At 39.8% G+C, this 21002-nt stretch overlaps 1 protein-coding gene across 1 annotated transcript; it reads left to right on the top strand.

Annotated features, from left to right (window-relative positions):
* The first annotated feature begins 11140 nt into the window (after nucleotides 1-11140).
* LOC111878949 (uncharacterized mitochondrial protein AtMg00810-like) lies at nucleotides 11141-11677 on the top strand. The gene has a single exon (XM_023875433.1). The coding sequence runs from the start codon at nucleotides 11141-11143 to the stop codon at nucleotides 11675-11677; it is 537 nt and encodes a 178-aa protein (XP_023731201.1).
* Nucleotides 11678-21002: the final 9325 nt, after the last annotated feature.

Genomic DNA, 21002 nt, shown 5'->3' with positions numbered 1-21002 from the left:
GCTAAGCCCTGCCCTAACCCTAAGGAGGCAGAGTGCCACCACTGCCACCAGATAGGACATTGGAAGAGAAGCTGCCCAGAGTACCTGCAAGCCATCAAGGAAGGAAAGATCAAGCCAGCTTTCGCAGGTATATACACAATTAAATCTACCAATTCTAATCATGCTATTTCTTGGGTTCTTGATACCGGTTGTGGTTACCACATTTGTTCTTATGTGCAGGGACTAAGAAGAAGTAGGGATGTGGAGCAAGGAAGGATCAATCTAATCATGGGGAACAGAAGACCGTCGCCTGTGACCAAGATTGGAGTGTATTCTTTAGTGCTTAGGAATAATTTATGTTTAGATTTGAATAATTGTTGCTATTCGTCAGAAATGGCTAGAAACATCATTTCATTTCATGGTTTGTTTAGACAAGGTTTTAGATTTTCTTTTAATAATGAGAATGGTTCTATTTTGGCTTATCTAAATGGTGTCTTTTACATTGAAGTTGTACCATGTAATGGAATTTATGAAACTGTTATGATTGTTGATAACTTAGGAAATGATGTTTTAAACATAGATTCTTCCACTAGTATGGATAAAGCATCCTTGTGGCATTTTCGTCTTGGACATGTCAACAAGAAACGCATAGCCCAAATCCAAAAGGATGGAGTGTTGGAGTCATTCGACCTTAGGGAAGATGACACGTGCGAGTCTTGTTTGCCTAGAAAGATGACCAAATCACCCTTCACGAGCTCGTGTGAAAGGGGTGAGGGTCTATTGGACCTAATACATACCGATGTATGTGGACCGTTTAGATCAACCACGAAGGATGGGAACCGCTTCTACGTGACTTTTACCGATGATTATAGTAGATATGGGTATATCTATTTAATCAAGCAAAAGTCAGAAACCTTTGAAAAGTTCAAAGAGTTCAAGAATGAAGTGGAGAATCAATTGGGCAGGAAAATCAAGATGCGTCGATCCGATCGAGGAGGAGAGTACCTAAGTCTTGAATTCCACGATTATCTCAAGGAGTGTGGATTAGTTTCACAATTGACGCCTCCTAGGACACCGCAGCTGAATGGTGTGGCAGAAAGGCGTAATCGAGCCTTATTGGATATGGTTCGCTCTATGATGAGTCGTGCTTCACTATCAACCTCCTTTTGGGGGTATGCCTTAGAGACTGTCGCCCATATCCTTAACCGAGTCCCTACTAAGAAGGTTGCCCAAACACCTCACGAGATGTGGACAGGGAAAGCTCCCTCGTTAGCACATATCAAGGTTTGGGGTTGCGAGGCTTTTGTAAGATGAGATACTCACGACAAGCTCGAACCTTGAAGTGAGCGATGTATTTTCATCGGCTACCCGCAGAAATCCTTTGGATATCTCTTCTATAGACCGAAGGACAATGTTGTCTTTGTTGCGAGGAGAGGAGTTTTCCGAGAGCGAGAACTCATAGGCCAAGGAGACAGTGGGAGGCAAATCGAGTTTGAAGAGATTCAAGAGTCGATAGATGAAGGAACCTCTACCGCTGGCACTCAACCCGAGGAGGAAACTCCGGTTGAACCGATTGACGAGTCCTTACCTCTTAGACGATCCGATAGAGTTAGAGTTCAACCCCCGTTTTATGGTTTTCATATTACTACCGAAGGGGACACGTATATTAATGATGGTACACTAATAAATCTTGATGAACCTAATAGCTATAAGGAAGCCATGGCAGGCCTGGAGTCTACGAAATGGAAAGTGGCAATGGATAGCGAGATCCAGTCCATGTATGATAACCAAGTTTGGAATTTGGTTGATAATGTGCCCGTACATAAGACCGTTGGGTGCAAATGGATCTTCAAGAAGAAGACCGACATGGATGGAAACATACACACATATAAAGCGCGATTGGTTGCGAAGGGATTTACTCAAACTCCCGGAGTTGACTATGAAGAGACATTCTCACCAGTTGCAAAGATAAAATCTATTAAAGTGATGCTAGTGATTGCCGCATTTCATGATTATGAGATTTGGCAAATGGATGTCAAGACCGCTTTCCTTAATGGAAAGCTAGTTGAGGATGTTTACATGGCTCAGCCAGAGGGGTTTGTGGATCCGAAGCATCCGAATAGACTGTGTAAACTTGAGAAGTCCATTTATGGACTTAAGCAAGCATCTCGCAGATGGAATCTTTGCTTCGATGAGAAAGTCAAAGAGTTTGGATTTGTACGAAGTGAAGATGAGTTGTGTATATATGTCAAAGCCAGTGGGAGTATAATTAGCTTCCTCGTTCTATATGTCGATGACATATTACTCATAAGAAACGACATCCCGACTCTGCAGGAAGTTAAGTCCTGGCTCGGGAAGTGCTTCGCTATGAAGGACCTCGGAGAGGCTTCTTACATTTTGGGAATAAGGATAGTAAGAGAAAGAAGTAAGAGGCTAATTGGACTTAGTCAGAACACTTACTTAGAGAAGGTACTAAAACGTTTTAGTATGGAAAACTCAAAGAAGGGAGAATTACCGATACAAAGTAATGCCAAGTTGAGTAAGACTCAAAGTCCGAGTACCGAAGCTGAAATAGCAGAAATGAGCCAAGTACCATACGCTTCCGCAGTTGGCTCAATCATGTACACTATGACTTGTACTCGCCCCGATGTAGCCTTCGCTTTGAGCATGGTTAGCAGATATCAAGGGAATCCTGGCAGAGCCCAATGGATTGCGGTGAAGAATATCCTTAAGTACCTTCGGGGGACAAAGGAATGGTTCTTAGTCCTCGGAGAGAGTGATGACTTGAAGGTGCGAGGGTATAGTGACGCCAGTTTTCAGACCGACAGGGACAACTACCGTTCGCAGTCAGGCTGGGCCTTTACCCTAAATGGAGGAGCAGTGACATGGAAGAGTTCTAAGCAGGAAACCGTAGCTGATTCAACGTGCGAATCAGAGTACATTGCAGCGAGCGAAGCGTCAAAGGAGGCAATATGGTTGAAGAACTTCATCGGTGATCTTGGAGTTGTACCTGCCATAAAGGAGCCCATGGAGATTTTCTGTGATAATGAAGGAGCGGTTGCCTTGACCAAGGAACCGAGGGATCATGGTAGATCTCGACATATCGACAGAAAATATCACTTTATTAGACATTGTGTAGAAAAAGGACAACTCGTAGTGAAGATGATATCATCTGAAGATAACCCAGCAGATCCGCTTACGAAGGGACTGAGTAGGGTTAAGCACTTGCAGCATGCTAGGAGTATTGGGCTGAAGGATGATATTAGCATAGATTAGATAGTAGTAGAAACATGTTATAGATAAATGTAATTAAAAATTGATGATTAAATAAAGGAGTATTATTTATGAGTAATGTTACTGTCTTGTGTTCATTGTTTAACTATTGTTTCATTTTTGCATGTTTTGACTTCTAGAATAATTGAGTTTATTAGGAATAATCGAATTATTCAAATTGTCCACAATCGTTCATATGTTGGAAGTAGATATGAATGAAGATTGAAATGAATTGGTATGTAGATTGTCTAAATGGTGTTAGACATAGCAAAGGGTTGCTGCAACGTTCATGAGTGCTTATGAACTAGTTTTGAGCATTGGAACAAAGCCGCGCTTGCTGGAATCGCCTTGTGGAATATGATATAAAAGGGTGATCGCAAGACGATAATATCATATAGTCTTAAAACCTAGATATATGGTTTGTTATTTGTTAATTGATTGTACATTGATAATGCAAAAACGCATCTGTAACTCGGTGTTATAAAACGCATTGTTGTGTATAGTTGGTTAATGAATAAGTAAATGCATATAAGTCGAAGTTTATCTGTAACTTTTATCCCAAGAGGGTAAAAGCGATATCTCGACCGCTCGATGATTTGATTTGACTTATGTGCCGGGCCCGGTCAGAACTGAATTGATGTGTTCGATTAAGTTCTATGTCAAATAAATCAGAGATCGAGAAACCTAAATGCTTGACTAATCATTCCATAGAATTGTCAGCATGATATCTAACAGAGGACTGTACGATCCCTTATCTAAAGGACAAGATTGATTAGATCAGAGTTTGACAGCGTCTTTGAGAGCTACAATTGCAAATCGAATTGTACTTGTGCATATAGTTACTAGACTTATCTAAGTGGGAGACTGTTGGAATAGTGTCTAAGGCTGCAACTATATTAGGCAAGTATTTGACCCGGTTGTGCATGGTCCTTTTGGGTTGCCTTCACCATAGCAACTTGATAGGATGATTTATTAAGAGAGAATAAATATTACTAATATATTATGAGAATAATATAAAAAATAATAATATTGTTATTTGATTAATATAAGTCATAAATTAATTAGAATTAATTTGGTGACTTAAAGAAGATTAATTAAATAAGAGGCAATAAACTGTCAATTGTTTGATAGTTAAACTTTAGACTGTAAATCCATATTGGATAGGGATTGGACGAATTCTAGAAGCTAAGGATAGCTTAAAATCGTCCAAGGCTATCTAAGGAATGGATTTGTATTGCTTTAAGAGAAGATTATCCAACTAGGGTTTAAGCTGTAACCCTTAAGGAGTCTACAAGTATAAATAGACCCTATGGCAAAGGGAAATCGGCACTTCATCTCAAGTAGAGAACCCCTGGCCGAATTCCCTCCCCTTTCCTCTCTCTCAAATCATCCTCCTTGCTATTTGGTGTTTGTAAGCCATTAGAGGAGTGACAATTGTGACTCTAGAGCTCCAAGACAACAAGATCAAACAAGAGATTCAAAGGTATGATTCTAGATCTGATTTAGTATTGTTCTTATACCTAATTAGTCATTAGAAGTCTTGGATTCAAAGCATGTTTAATTAGAAAGCCTAGATCCAAGCATTAGGGTTTTGCATGCGCACATAAGAAAGTTCTTATGGCTAAAACCCATCATACGCATCTATCAATTCTAATACACATCGCTGGAATTATCTTCTCTATCTCTCTCACCTACTTACATTTCTTACTCTCTCATATCTAATTACAATCTCTCTTCGGAGAACGTCTTTTGTGACTTAATCACTAAGTTTGATCTCACTTATTAACTTGGCTTGAATGCATTCCTCGTTATGTATCAACTTATGTGTATAATTGATATAACAATTGTTGTCATTTTCATTTCTTTATTTTCTGCAACTAACTATCTAACCATCTAACTTGAATATTATTGTTGAGCTGTTAGATCCTTCGAGATTAACTATTCCGCAATATACTTGTTCTAACTTTTGTTCAAGTGTGTCTCAAAGTTTTTCTCTCAACAATTGGTATCAGAGTCATAGTGGTTGCTTTTTGAAAAAAAAACGGAACTCTAATTTTTCAAAGGGCCTTCTATATTACTGAAGCTCATTTCTGTTTAAATAAATGGCACAAGTGTTGGCGGTTCAAATCGAACTCCAATACTGGTTGCAAATGAATACCACCACTGGTCACAAAGAATGGAAAGATACTTAAGAAGACTTGGAAGAGACGTATGGCGATCTGTTGAAGAAGGACCACATGTTCCTGTTCTTACACCTGCTCAAACCGACAGCAGCACAGTTAGACTAGGAGGAGGTCAACCAGTCATGAACCACCCCACCAAGGATGATCTCGATAAAATGGAAAATGATGCTATTGCCTTTTATGAAATCTCTTGTGGAGTTGCCCCTGACAACTTCGATATTATCATAAATTGCAAATAAGCAAAAGAGATATGGGAAGTGCTCAAGAATCTGTACGAGGGAACTGAACAAGCTCAAGACAAAAAGCTTACTATTGCACTTAATGAGTTTAACAACTTTAAGGCTCATGCGGGTGAAAGCATGGAAGACTAATTCAAAAGGTTCAACCTGATAGTGACCAAACTATCAAATGCTGGTACTGTAAGAAGCAACCATGAAACAAATCTTCAATTCCTAAATGGTTTGGGAAGACATTGGACAAAAGCCAAAATGATCGTTCAAGGAGATAGGAAGATTCACTCGTTGTCCCTCTATACGCTCTATGGAGAACTGCAAGCTCAAGAGTCCACTGTACTCAAGGATTTTTCAGACTACGGGGGTCCACTTGCTCTTGTAGCACAATCACCTCACACTCAAACATATCCCACCTCGTATGACTCACCACCGCAGTCATATGAAGCAGACTTAGAGTATGACGATGAAGAAGAGTTTTAGAATGCCATAGCTCTTGTCAGTCAAAAATTCAATCGTTTACCACCTTCATTTCGTAAAAACCAACAGTACAATCGACCACGTTTCAACCGAAATTCCAAAATAATCACTCTCGTTTCACCAAGAATCCTCTCCTTCCACTGCAGTCTCAGCAAACACAGTCTAAAGACGTACCACCACAGTCTCAATCAACTGACTCCGGTACATCTTTAGAAGACAAAAGTGATATTGTTATATGTCACAAATGCAACAAAGAGAACCATTTTGCCAAGGACTGCAAGGCAAATGTAGTGAAAGACAGAGCCTTCTATCTCAGAATGGCTCAAGAACTGGAGGATAAAGAAAAAGGAAAAGCTTATGTTGCTCAAGTAAAAAGGAATCATCAAGTGTGGTTATCCGGAGACGAAAATGAAGGCAATCATAGTAAAGGAAAAGGCAAGATATGTATGGTAGCAAGTGCTGATGAAGACGGCTCAACCAAGCTAAAGAAGAACCATTGCTATATGGAAAAAAAATGGAACTCTCAGCATTGTGGAACAGGTAAAGCTCATGATTCAACTTTACATTATAGCATGCATGACTGTCAACCTTTCATAGACACACTTAATGACACATGTGCTACCGTCCTCACAGACTACAATAAAGCCTTAGATGAGAAGAAAATTGCATCACAGGAGATGTTCCATATTATAGGACGTTTGGATAACAAAAGAATCAAAATGGCTATGTTAGAAAAAGACTTGATGTTAGAAAAGGATGCTAGAATGTTAAGTGAAACACAACTACAGATAGCTTTGAATCAGAGAGATTTAGCACAGAGTGAAATTGTACACTAAATTCTTTTAATTGAAAAGCTTTTTAATGAAAATGAAGTCGTTGAGAATCTAGTTAATAATGGGAATGTTGATAACACTTTCAACTGGGGTTGGTCCAATGGGTACCCAACTGTAACGGACTCCTCACCCCGGTTCACCCCGAAACGTCCCTACATCCCTCCAGACCGCAACTTTTTGTTTCCGCTCAATGACAAAACATTTCCTGAGGATATCCAAGCTCATTTCGGTAAACTCCATGATCCGAGTAATAATTGTGTTATCGAGGAAATTCTCCTTGAAATTTCTAATCATGTTGATAACACAATTCATTCCGATTCTCAGACATCATCCGTAGTTGACGAGGAAATTGTTATAGAAAGTCCTGAAGTCACATTGGACTTCCCATCTCTGCAGTCTGACCGCAATGCCCTTAACCACAGTCATGAACTGCAATTTGTCCCATTACCTAGTGTCAAATGTCCCACTAAAGTGCCCACTAAGACTTACTCTACAGTTGTTCAAAGCACTACACCGCAGACCATAGTCAAAAGTTTTGTGACTATTAAACCAATTAATCATGAATTACCAATCAAAATTTTTGAAGTTGCTCAATGTTCTCAAAGTCCTGATTTCTCCAGTTCGGATGAATCAAGTCCCCGTTTTTCAAAATCTCCAAAAGATTTAAGGAAACCACAACTAAATGTCACTGACTGCGGTTCTCCTAAAACCGAAGCAAAAAGAGTTTTTAATGAAGAATTTCAGTCCTGCGGAAAGCAACGAGAAATACATTAAAAACAAAAGAAATTTGTTAAAAGTCCCAAGTCAAAGAGTCCATAAAAGCTTGTTTTTTCAAATTATCATTTCAAATCAACCGTTTCCAAGAAAACAAAGAGGAAGGAGTTCACAGTTTCTAACACTACTCAGAAATCATCTGACACAAACTCTAAAAGGAAAAGTATTTTCAATCAAATGGTTTTAAGGTCTATTCATTAAACAATCCAAAATGGAAGGGTATTCTACCTACACCAACCCTTTCAAAGTCACTTTCAAAAACTAAAAAATGGAAAGGAATTTTGCCAACTCCGGCACTCAAAAGGTCACGTCAAGAGTTTAAGAAATCACTTCACAAAAGGTCTGCATGTGACTACACACCTGCAAGACCTGCAAAGACCACCTTTTCAAATCACACAAACAAAAATGTCGGATCTCACAATCCTCGGGCTGGAAAAAAGCATACTTTTTCTTCAAAACCACATTCCAAGAAAAATGTCAGGGTAAATAAAAAAAATATGTGTGTCAATGTCAGTGCCAAAAGATGTTTTCTCATGAAAAATCTCATCATTCTCAAAAATCTCGTAACTATTCTCAATCTCACAAAACTCCAAAAAATCTCAAACACCCAGGACTAGGTTTGAAAGTTGACTTGAAACCTGTCCCTACAACTTCACATCATGCATCGATTAAAACATCGCATGTTACTCCGGGCTCCAAACTCGCTTGGGTGCCCAAATTAACCACTTAACTTTTATAGGCTTTGTGCTAGGAGGATCAAGAAGAAGAATGGTTGATCGATAGTGTTTGCTCCTTGCACATGACCGGAAGGTTGGAATACCTTCGGGACTTTTGGCCAGTTTGCAATGGGGGTAATGTCATTTTTGGAAACAATGCAAGTGGGATTATCCAAGGTTATGGTGTTCTTACTACGAGAAACTTTTCGATACATGAGGTCGCTTATGTAGAAGGTCTGAAGCACAATCTTATAAGTGTTGGTCAACTATGTAAGGCAGGCCATCGGGTTAAATTTGATGACCAATTCTGCTACATTATGACAAACGATAGAAGCACTTGTCTGATCAAATCCAGGTCTGACGGTACTATGTACCCACTGGACATCTCTCTGATCATTGGCAAATCGCAACTTTGCTTTCTATCAAAGGCAATATCCGAAGTGAGTTGGCTCTTGCACCACAAGCTTGCTCATCTAAACTTTCGGTACATCAACAACCTGGTCACAGGGGAACTAGTTCGTGGTCTCCCCATTCTGAAATATCACAATGACACACTCTATCTTGCATGTGAGTGTGGTAAGTAGTCAATGGAAAGTCATCCGACAGTGATCGATTCCTCAATTTCAGAACCTTTGGAACTCCTTCACATCGATCTCTGCGGTGCATCTACCGTAGCCAGTCTTCACCACAAAAAATACATACTAGTTATAGTGCATGATTACACACGTTTTACATGGGTTTTCTTCCTTCGACTCAAGTCAGAGACACCACAGGTATTCATCAGTTTCATCAAGGAGATCGAGCTTCAAATCAAACTACCAGTACGTCGCATCCGCAGTGACAATGAAACAGATTTCACCAATCATCTATTGAATGATTTCTTAGTGTCCATGGATATAAGTCATAATTTCTCAGCTCCCTATACCCCACAACAGAATGGTGTCGTTGAAAGAAAAAATAAAACTTTGGTGGAGGCAGCCAGATCAATGCTTAACTTTGCTAATCTTCCTATGTACTTTTGGGTCGAAGCCGTGGCCATAGCTTGTTTTGTGTACATCCGCAGCATAATATGCAAACGTCTTAGCAAAACTCCATATGAAGGTCTCAACAAACGAAAGCCGAATGTCCACTTCTTGCACATTTTTGGATGCAGATGCTTCGTGATCAACAACCAAAATCACCTCAATAAGTTCGCGCCTAAATCCAATGAAGGCATCTTCCTAGGCTACTCAACAAGATCGCATATCGGGTTCTGATCAGACGTACATGGTTAATAGTCGAAAGCTTTGACATAAAGTTTGACGATTCCTATGTCCGCAACGCTGCTCCCTCCACTGAAACCAAATCAATTCTTGAATCTGATATTCCTGATTCTTCGATTCCTCTAAACATAGTTGAAGTTAACTATGATGATCTCTTTGATCCAATAGAGACTGCCAAGTTATCCGAAGTTCTTGTCTCTCCGGAAGCTCAATTACAACATGCTGAAGTATCTGGTCCTACGCCCTCAGATGTTTTGTCTCTAGGTACTTTCCCTCGCCTGTTGAGGGGGAAAACTCAACTCCGGATCATACTACAACCATCGAGGTTCCAGAACTAATCGAAGCAGCTCCGTCCATCCGCAGAGAATCTCAACCATCAAACGTCTCTTCGGACTCGGATGATGAAAACATAGAAAATTTTGACACCAGATATGACCCAAGAATTTTCACTCTCCCATCAATCCAGGGGGAACATCCTCAAATTTCGGAAGAAATCCCATCTGTAGCCCAGGGGGAACCACTTCAATCTACCGCAGCACAAACAGTTCAAGACAACTCCGCGGGCTGTTCTCAAGTCCAAGGGGAACTGCCGTTCCCTATCTCTGATTCTTATGACATTGAAGACATTCCTTCTACCGCATTTGCTGATCACCTTCAACCATGTCTTCACATATAGACGAAAGACCATCCACCTGGTCAGATCATTGGCAATCCTTCAGCAGGCGTTCAAACTAGATCTTCACAGGACCTAACTGATCATTGTCATTACTCCGCATTTATGCTGCCATCGAACCTCGATCAATCAAAGAAGCCTTACTAGAGCCCGAATGGATTGCTGTGATGCAAGAAGAGCTAGCTGAATTCGAACGAAATAGTGTGTGGCAACTCATACCAAAACCGCGAGGTCACACCATTGTTTGCACCAGATGGGTGTACAAGAACAAGCTCAATAAGTCCAACTCAGTAGTCAGAAACAAGGCAAGGCTATTTGTAAAGGGCTACAGTCAACTTGAAGGTGTTGACTATGATGAAACGTATGCTCCGGTGGCCCGAAGGGAAGCTATCCGAATCTTCCTAGCATATGCAGCCCACAAAAACGTCAAAGTTCATCAAATGGACGTTAAGAGTGCATTTCTCAATGGGGAATTACAAGAAGAGGTTTCTCTTCAACAATCTCCAGGCTTCTAAAGTGTTGAATTCCATAATCACTGCTACAAACTTAAAAAAGCAGTATATGGTCTAAAACAAGCCCCAAGAGCGTGGTACGAGACTCTCTCTGAATTTCTTGTCTCGTTTGGGTATAAAAGAGGAGTAATTAATCCCACTTTATTTAGAAAAGCAAATGGTTATCACCTGATGCTAGTACAAATATATGTGGATGATATCATCTGCGGATCCATAGATCAGAGGATGGTGGATGATTTTGCTAGGCTCATGACTAACAAATTTCAGATGAGCATGAATAGAGAGATTAAATTCTTTCTAGGACTTAAAGTTAAACAGATTCCTCAAGGGATCTTCATCCATCAAGAAAAATATACCTCTGAGCTGCTGAAGAAATACTCTATGGATAACTGTTCTTCGGCTAAGGTTCCCATGACCTTTGGTTATAAAATTTCTGCTGATCCCTCCGGTGAACCTGTTGATCACAAAACTTATAGAGGCCTCATTGACTCTCTCATGTACCTCACTGCTAGCCGACCGGATATAATTTTTGCAATGGGTGTATGTGCAAGGTATCAGGCTGATCTAAAAGTGTCTCATATGACCGCAGCCAAACAAATTCTTCGGTACCTAAAAGGAAGCAAGTCTCTTGGCCTATGGTACCCCGCATGCAATGACTTTAGTCTTCAAGCGTTTACCGATGCGAATCACGCAGGATGCAAACTGGATCGTAAAAGCACCTCTGGTGGATTTCAATTCTTGGGTGGAAGACTAGTCAGCTGATCGTCAAGGAAACAAAATTGTGTGTCATTGTCTACTACAGAAGCTGAATATGTGGCCACATCCAGCTGTTGCTCATAAGTGTTGTGGATGAAAACACAACTGTTAGACTACGGATACAGAATGTTGCGGATGCCAATTTACTGTGACTCTGAAAGTGCTATAGCGATTTCTCATAATCCTATCCATCACTCGAAGACCAAGCATATTGAACTACGGTATCATTTCATCAAAGACCACATCCTGAAAGGTAACATTGAACTAATTTTTGTCCACTCACATGAAGAGATTGCTGATGTTTTTACAAAAGCACTTGACTCTCCAAAGCTCAACACTTTCTTACAAATGTTAGGAATGATGAATCTGGACCCTCAATTCTTCTTGAATTGATAGGTACCGCAGACTATTGTTGTTCTCCATTGCGGTCCTAACTGAAAGACACTTATAATAAATGGTTTCAGTATATCCTGTGTTTCGCAGTCTATGTAACACAACCATATATTATATTTATTCTTCACTGGTCCTTCTTGCTTGTTTTTACTAACTATTTGAACAAGTGCTCTTCTGAGTTTCTTCTACTGAAGTCATAAATCCATCCGCAATGAAGTATCCATCCGCAATGAAGTTCCCATCCACAAAGACATTGTTAATTTCTCATCTGAGTTATTAATTCAGGAATCATGGTGTGCTATTTAATGATCCTTCATTAAATAAAACATTAAATTAAAAACATTCCTTGAGAAACTATCACATTCTCTTTCCTAAAAACATTTTTGTCAGACCTATTGTAGGTGTGATGACAAAAATAAATTTTTTCACAAACACATCCTTAACTTGTCCTTTCCTTATACCCAGCACGTCCCATCCGTTACAACTTCCTCTCCCCCACCACACGATAGCCAGACGTGATAATGCACGTCTGACTTTTCATTAAATGCAAACCACTTTTGGAAAATCTCGCAAATCTTTTAGAAACCGTTTCATATTATGTGGCTGAGATTTAATCCCTAATTCAAAAGATTCCCCCTAAACAACCTTTTATCTTATCCTTTTTACCTAGGGTAAATCCCAGTTACCGCTCCCATTTTCCCCTATATAACCCTTTCTTCTTCCCCATCACCATTTTACGCTCTCTGAACATTAAACCTTCAAGAACTCAGTGCATTCATAAACTTAGTTTTCTTCTCACTCTCTTAAGCTCCCACGATGGTGAAATCAGGTGTCTCGAAGAAACAATCAAAAGCATATGGATCAGGAAGCTCTAACCATCCAGATTCTCCCATAATTGCTTCAAGCAACTTCAGAGTTGTCTTCGACGATCACTCATCCTACAATGCTCCTATCAAGCTAATGATCAAGTCTTGAAGAATCATCCACTGTTTGGTCCATTCGATGCATTCACAGACGTTGTTCCCATCTCAACTCTCTTCAAATGTGCGTTTCCAGCCTATCACCCACTTGAAAACCCTCAAGAAGTTCATCTCAATCTAAATGACGATTCGTTGGTCATTTTGTCAAAGGAGAAGTTCCTTACTGCCATTAACCTTCTTGTTCATCCCTCCATCAAGTTCTTCACCCCATCCATGGCAGACATTACATCTGCTCTCTATCAGATGGGATATTAAAAGAGGATTAAAGGCATTGGTGAGTTCAAGAAAAATCAACTGCCTGCGGTCTGCCAATACGTTTGCCACTACGTCATCCGCAGTCTATCCGACATAACCGAAGGTATCGACAACATGGGACTCAAGCTCCTAGAATTGGTATGGAGTTTATTCACTGGTCATGACGTCAATTACGGGCAGATTCTTTGGGACGATTTCCTTCAATACATTCCCAAGGAGAACCCAAGAGAGAAACCAACCGAACTCACTTTCGCAAGGTTCTGGTCTCTCTGAATTGCAGATCTTCACTTGGATGCAGGAATGAGCATGGGAGATGACATCAATTTCTTTGTCACCAAGGATCTTAACAGGTACACTCCTTCATCTAATCAATCTCCTTTCGGACCTATACGCAGACCCCTACCTATATTCTCTCAACCCTAGGTCTTGAGACTGCTGATGTATCAGACCATATTGAGGCTACGGAAGGTATTGACCCATACCTCCTACCCCGCCTCCTCCATCCGCAGTTATTATCCCTGAAGGCACCGCAGTCCCTTCTTCGACCACTCTCTCCAATCTTTCTACGAGAAGAAATAAATTAGCCTCCAAGAAGTCACCACCAACTCCCAAGAAGAATGCTCCCAAAATAACCGCACCCTCCAAGAAATGTAAGTCTCAAACAACTGTCACCGTACCTGACAGTGATTCATATGAGGATGCGTAACCAATTGCCATTCTTAAGAAGAGAAAAACCACTCCCCTAGCCAAATATGTGACCGGATTGATACCTCAGCCTCTCAACAGGCTCCGGTAGTCCTTGGGGTTGCCGCAGACCCATTCAACACCACCATCGAATTCCACTCAAGCTCATCAAGTGAGTCTAATTCATCTCATCGTGGAGATACCCCACGAGTTCTATCCCAAGAGGATAATTCTGGTCCACGCCCTAAGGTCTCCAGGGATTCCCAACTGCATTTCTTTTCTCTCGAGGAGTTGAACTCCACTCTTTTGAATGTCACCCATACACTACAAACACCTTCCCAACCGTAGGGCACCTCTTCCGCCTATGCCAGAACTGAGCCAAGGCCAAACTTGACCAAGAGTCTAGGAGACTGAGGAAGCTCAGGAAATCCTACTCTGCTTACATCAGTAACTGGTGGTTTAGGCACGGTAAGCACAAATGTGCAAGGATCCGTGGACTCGAAGGACACTTCGGTTCGTTATAAAGGATTTGATGGTGCTGATTCTAATGATTCTTGGGTGAACTACAAACTTGACACTGAGGCCGAAATTTAGAGATATGCTGTTTTTCGTAGAGCATTCCAAGCCCGCAAAGACCAACAAGTAAAGCAACAGCAACATAAGGAGCTAGAGGTCCAAATTGTTGCTAAGTATTGGGCAGATGCAATTAACAATGCCAATACTATTGCAACAATTTTGAAAGTTCAAGATTGGATGTCCCAGATGGCCGCAACCCTTCAAAAGACTCAGGCCACACCTGCTGATCCATATACATCCAAAGTTCCTCCCACTCCTATTGTTCAACAATCCCATGACGAAGGAACTGCCATTGAAGTCAGCTCTGCTCCTACCTTCGGTCTAGATGATGATGATATGCAAGACGTAAAGAAACCCTCTCCCTATGATGATGATTTGATGATGTTCGTTGAAGAAGAAGAATCAAGTGGCCCTCATCATTCAACTACAAAACCTAAGGAGAAGAAGAAAAAGAAGAAGAACTCTGTCACTAGAAAAGAATTTCTAAGCCTTCAAGCTAAAGTGGATCAGATCCTTGCTGCGGTCAAGTCATCTCAACCGCAACCAAAAGATACTCCAGGACCGTAGTCTCTAATTAAAAGGATTGAGCATCTAGAAGCACGTGAGAGAATGGTTGCGGAGCCTATCTTTCTGAAGGTTGAAATGGGGATCCGGTCCCTTGACAATAATCGTCGAGCTGACCACAAAGAATATATGGCTGCTACTGAACGCATCATCTCGGAGGTAACCATGGTCAAGACAAACCTTCAGGCAGCCATTGCGGATCAAGCCTCCAACTCTGCAAAGCTAATCGCTGAGACTCACACAACTTATGAGTCCGCAATCTCCGTTCTTGATTCTACTATCAACCGTCTGCAACGTTCCTTGACTACAAATTTTCATGGTCCTGAAATTCTTCATCTCATCAAGGAGATCCACAAGCTACTCTTTAACCCCTCAATCCCCAACAATCAACAACTGGCTGATGCCATTAAAGCTCAATTCCAAGAAATTTTCGCCAAGGTTGATGGCATTCAGACTTGGCTTAAGGAAGCTCCAGGGATGCTTTCCTCAAGAGGGGGAAGTGAAGAAGAGGAAGTCCATCACTCTCACCACTCCATCCCAACACCACATCAAACTCCCCCCATTATCACAGAAAAAATCCTTATCATAGAAAAAATCCCAACACCGCATCAAACTCCCCCTATTATCACAGAAAAAATCCCAACACCGCATCAAACTCCCCTTATTATAACAGAAAAAATCCCAACACCACATCAAACTCCCCCATCATCATAGAAAAGGTTCCTACACCGTAACCCTCACCACAATTATCTCATCATACTCCACCTCATAACACTCCCCCGCAAGACGATCTCATGTCCTCTCCAAGCTCCAATGACTCCCCTGCCACAGCTCAAAAGAAAAGAGATTGGAAAGCAGCCAAGCTTGCAGAGCTTATCTAGAACGAATGCGGTTTTGACACTTCAATTGATGAATCCGTGATTAACTCCTGGATCAATCCTCACCGCAGGCTGCTAGATGAAGATTACAGACCGCGTCTCACTTATGCTTAACCCCCTCCGGATGGTTTCTGGGATTTTACAATCTCCCCAAATGCCAAGTACTTCACTGTATTTGAGCATGTCGACCTCAACCTTCCTGATGACAAATGACTGCCTATGGAATTTGAAAGACGTAACCATTTTCATGCTAAACATGGATCTCCCATGGAGCACATATGGTCCAACGAAAGACCATCCGCAGTCAAAAACTATAAAATCCGGAAGTTTATGAAGTCGGAGTTCATCCATTACACCCTCACCAGAAGGGAACATGACTATGTTCACTCCCAAGCGGACATCCCTTGCATGGATCCGGAGGAAATCTTTCTCATCGCTAAGGTGTTTCAGAACAAAGCAGAGAAGCACCCTAAGATGATGATTGCACTTCAGAGGGCCAATACCTTCTTGAAGGAAATGGTCTGTGATTTTGCCAAAATAGACGCGGACATCCATCCCACCATTGCCGAGAAGTTTGATTTGCCAACACTCGACCCCGCACTTATGCCCACCAAAGGCTTTGAAGACAGATCCTTAGGTGCAACCAACTTCCCTGACCTTGGCATTATTTTCAAAAGGAAGACCGACAATGTCAAATATTTCATTCCTATAAATGCCATGCATCGGCTCACCAAGAAGCAAATTAACATCTGCCGGATCGCAGTTGAAAAATCTAAGTTCACTATGATAGAGGTCATGTTTGAAATTTTGAGAAGGATCACCTGGTTGGAGAATGTCAGAAAGTTTTGGTGGATTTTGATCAAGTATCTTCAACTTGATAGATGAACGGAAGTTAAAGAGGTCACTTAGGGGGAAATTGTTAAAACATAAAGGTGACCCTCTTGAACTTCTGCTACCGCAATCATCAGAGCACCGACAGTCAGCTCTCCTTTCAGCAACTGCATCCGAAGTCTACTGGAACCGCAGTTACTTTCTATTACTCAGTATATTTTGTCTTACTATCATTCTATCTATTGTATAGTATGCCTTGCATGGCTACTCTTAGAGAGTGTATATGTTGTACTTCATGAGTCTCTATAAATAGAGCTCATCCTCTTTGTAATCAATACGCATCTATCAATTCTAATACACATCGCTGGAATTATCTTCTCTATCTCTCTCACTTACTTGCATTTCTTACTCTCTCATATCTGATTACAATCTCTCTTTGGAGCAAGTCTTTTGTGAATTAATCACTAAGTTTGATCTCACTTATTAACTTGGCTTGAATGCATTCCTCGTTATGTATCAACTTATGTGTATACTTGCTATAACAATTGTTTTCATTTTCATTTCTTTATTTTCCACAACTAACTATCTAACCATCTAACTTGAATATTATTGTTGAGCACTTAGATCCTTAGAGATTAACTATTCTGTAATATACTTGTTCTAACTTTTGTTCAAGTGTGTCTCAAAATTTTTCTCTCAACACTAGACTTCAACTATTACCACAGAGTTTCATAATATAAGAGTCACTAATATTATGCTTATTTAGACTACTTGGAAATGTGTATTTTCTATTAGTCAATAATTAAATTGAACTCTTTTCTAGACAATGAGGAGGACAAGGAATGGAAAAGGCCCTAAGCGGTTAGTCAAGGGTCAAATAAGGGGTCTACATACGAAAGTACACACAAGAAAGTAGATCTAGAAGTTATCAGGGTGAAGGAAGTCAACAACCTCTTACAGTTTAAGCCATATTGGCTCTTCTTGATAGCAGGAGGGATAAAGTTAAGGAAGATGTGAATCCTATTCTTAATATTTGTTTGAAAGGATCCCAACAAGGTCCTTCTCCACCTGAAAGGAGTAAATCTATTAGTGAAGAAGGATCTTCTCATGTTAGGGATGTGAGTATTCTAAATCAAAAGAAGATATGAGAAGAGGATGTACTTTCAAGTACTTTATGGGTTGCAAGCAATAGGAGTACCACTTCAGCTTTGAACCAGAAGTTACTATGTGCTGGATCTATGAAATTTAGAAAGTGTTTGATAGCTGCAAGCATAAAAAGAATGATATTGTTATTTATGTCTCTCGAGTGCTTAAAGATGATATTGCAGCCTGGTGGGATGTGTTATATAGAGTTTTAGGAAGAAATACCCTTCATAATTGATCTTGGAAGAATTTGTTGAAAGAATTAAGAACAAGATCTGTCCTTCTAGAGATATATAGAATCTACAGGAAGAATTAGATGTATTGAAGAAAGGTAACATGATAATTGTTGAATAGTTTAAGAGGTTTGTGCAGATGCTTCCTTTCATGGAGGACGCTTACCTCACCGGTCGTATGAAGGTTACCCATTTTGCTAACGGCCTCCCGTCGGAATATGAGTTATAAGTAAAACATGCAGAAAAATTAGATCAGGAAATTATTGTAGCATGAAATGTGGAAGTTGTTAATAAAAGAAAAAACTAAGAGAGGAAATTTGTCAATGAAAAGAGAAATCTTAAAGTACCAATTCTAAAAAATGACGTTTTTCAATATCCCAGGAATCGCAAGAAAAACAACAAAGTGTCTCGAAATGTATTAAGTGTGTAACAAATCATGGTTGAGAGTGCAAGGAAAATATGTTGGGTTTTGGTAGAATACAACATCTTATGGTGCAAATACAACCCTAAATACTTTGGATCTATGTTTTCACTAATTATACATGCAAATGGTTTCCAAGGCATTAAACTTATAACTAGCATGCATTTGACATAAACCATATAATATACTAGTTAGGGTAACATACCTTTTATGTTGCTTGAAGTCTTGATGTATTTGGCCTTAAGAGCTTAGCACCAATAATATGAAATGCCTCAAATGGAATCACAACACACCTAGGACAAATGTGGCTCTTGAGAGAGAATTTCATGCACCAAAACACCTCCATATTTCTCTAAGAAAAGAAGTGGTGATTTTGGCTATGGAGTAACCTATTTATATGTAGGATTCCAAGGGTCATGGGTATAACGCATAATCCATACCCATGGGTTTTATGATCCATGGTTCATGTGGCCCATCTTTTTATGTATCCATACATAAACTTGGTCCAACATGGATCATAAGCCCAACACATATAAATATAACTAATTATCATAATTAGTCCCCATAGATTTAAATAGTCTCTTTTGATCACTAAATTAATTCATGATCAATACTAATTAAAACATATGATTTCATATTAGTGTATTATAACTTATAATATATTAATAAATCATATATAACCTCTTCTCTCAAAAGAGCATCCTAACAAATTGTCTTGATGATATGCAACCCAAATGAACCATGCTACTCTCGGGTCAAGTACATACCAATAATAGTTATGGGCTTAGACATCTAATCCAACAGTCTCCCACTTGGATAAGTCTAAAACTATTATTACAAGTACGACTCCAAAATCCCGACTAGCAATCGTAGCTTTTAAAGCCGCTGTCGAACTTTGAACAAACCAATAACGCGTCCATTAGATAAGTGATCATATATTCCTCCATTCTAGATATCATATGGACTGAGACATGGATTTTAATCATTCTCTCTGTCCATTTGTTGTTTACCGATTTCTGATTTATGACGACCGACTATTTGAAGAAATCAAATCAGTCTAGGCTTGGCTAAGCACTTAGGGTGTCATCACTAAATCATCGAGGGCCCCACAGATATCGCTTTTATCCCTTTAAGGGTAAAAGGAATGGATAAACTTCGACTCATCTGGCTTGTTCTACTACTTGTTGAATCGTACACAAATACACATTTTATAACATTGAGTTACCAATGCGTTTTCGTGCAATTAACGTATAACCAAATCATAGTAACAACTCATATCTCTAGGTTTGAAGAATATAAGATATTATCGTCTCATGATTCACTCTTGATAAAATCCATGAAGTGATTCAAATGAGCGTGGGTTGAATCCAATACTCAGAACTTATGAGCACTCATGAATGCTACAGCAACTCTTGCTATGTCCACTACCTTGGACATCTACAAACCAACTTCATGACAGTCTTGATTCATATTTGCTTCCAACATATGACTGACTGTGAATGGTTTGAATAACTTAGTCATTCAGGAAGAATGGCCTAGTTATTCTGGAAGTCAAAACATGCAAAGTGAAACATAAGAATAATACTAATCCTATATGGCCCCAAACTCTTAAGTGTAAATAAAACCCTTTTATCTAAGCACCATATTTATTACTCATTATTCATTGTTTCGATTTTATCAACTTTATACTTGAATTAAAAAACTAGTCATGCCATGCACCAAGCATGCACACTGTGTTTACTTATGGTCCTTTCTTTTGTGAAATAGATCAATTGAACATGACTCCAATGACGCTCATTTCACAATCCAAATCCTTTTTTTGTAAATGTAAGAATACCAAACTCTTGTCATTTACTGTCTGGCTTGAGTACCATCAGTTTGAACTGGGGTAAGAATAGGGACATGAGGTCCTTCTTCTACGGATCTCCACATATCTCGTCCAAGTCTTCTAAGATGTCTCTCCATTATTTGGGACCAGTGATGGTATTCATTTGCCACCAATATTAGAGCTCCATTCGAACCTCTAATACTGTTGGAAACATTGAGTGATAATGCTTGTGCCATATTTCCTTGTTTTGAGAAAGATTTTGTTTTTTTCTTTAAAAATGAGCTTGAGTGGTATAGAAGGCCTTTTAAAATCAGATTTTTGTTCAAAAAGCAACCACTTTGGCACTGATACCAGTTGTTGAGAGAAAAAGTTTCGAGACACACTTGAACAAACGTTAGAACAAGTTGTATATGGGGAATAAGTAAATCTCAAAGGATCATAAAGCTCAACAATAATTACAAGTTAGAGTTGTTAGATAGTTAGGTGCGGAAATGTAAATATTGAAAAGTAAGGAAATGTAAATGACAGTAAGTCGTATATCAAGT

This window comes from Lactuca sativa, chromosome 1 (assembly GCF_002870075.4).
Source record: "Lactuca sativa cultivar Salinas chromosome 1, Lsat_Salinas_v11, whole genome shotgun sequence".
NCBI classification, from domain to species: domain Eukaryota; kingdom Viridiplantae; phylum Streptophyta; class Magnoliopsida; order Asterales; family Asteraceae; genus Lactuca; species Lactuca sativa.
Note: the sequence above shows the minus strand (reverse complement) of the source record. Positions and strands in the feature narration are given on the sequence as shown.

What these genes read in the sequence shown, in the direction of transcription:
- LOC111878949 (XM_023875433.1), top strand. Translation starts at nt 11,141, where the DNA reads ATGGTGGATGATTTTGCTAGGCTCATGACTAACAAATTTCAGATGAGC.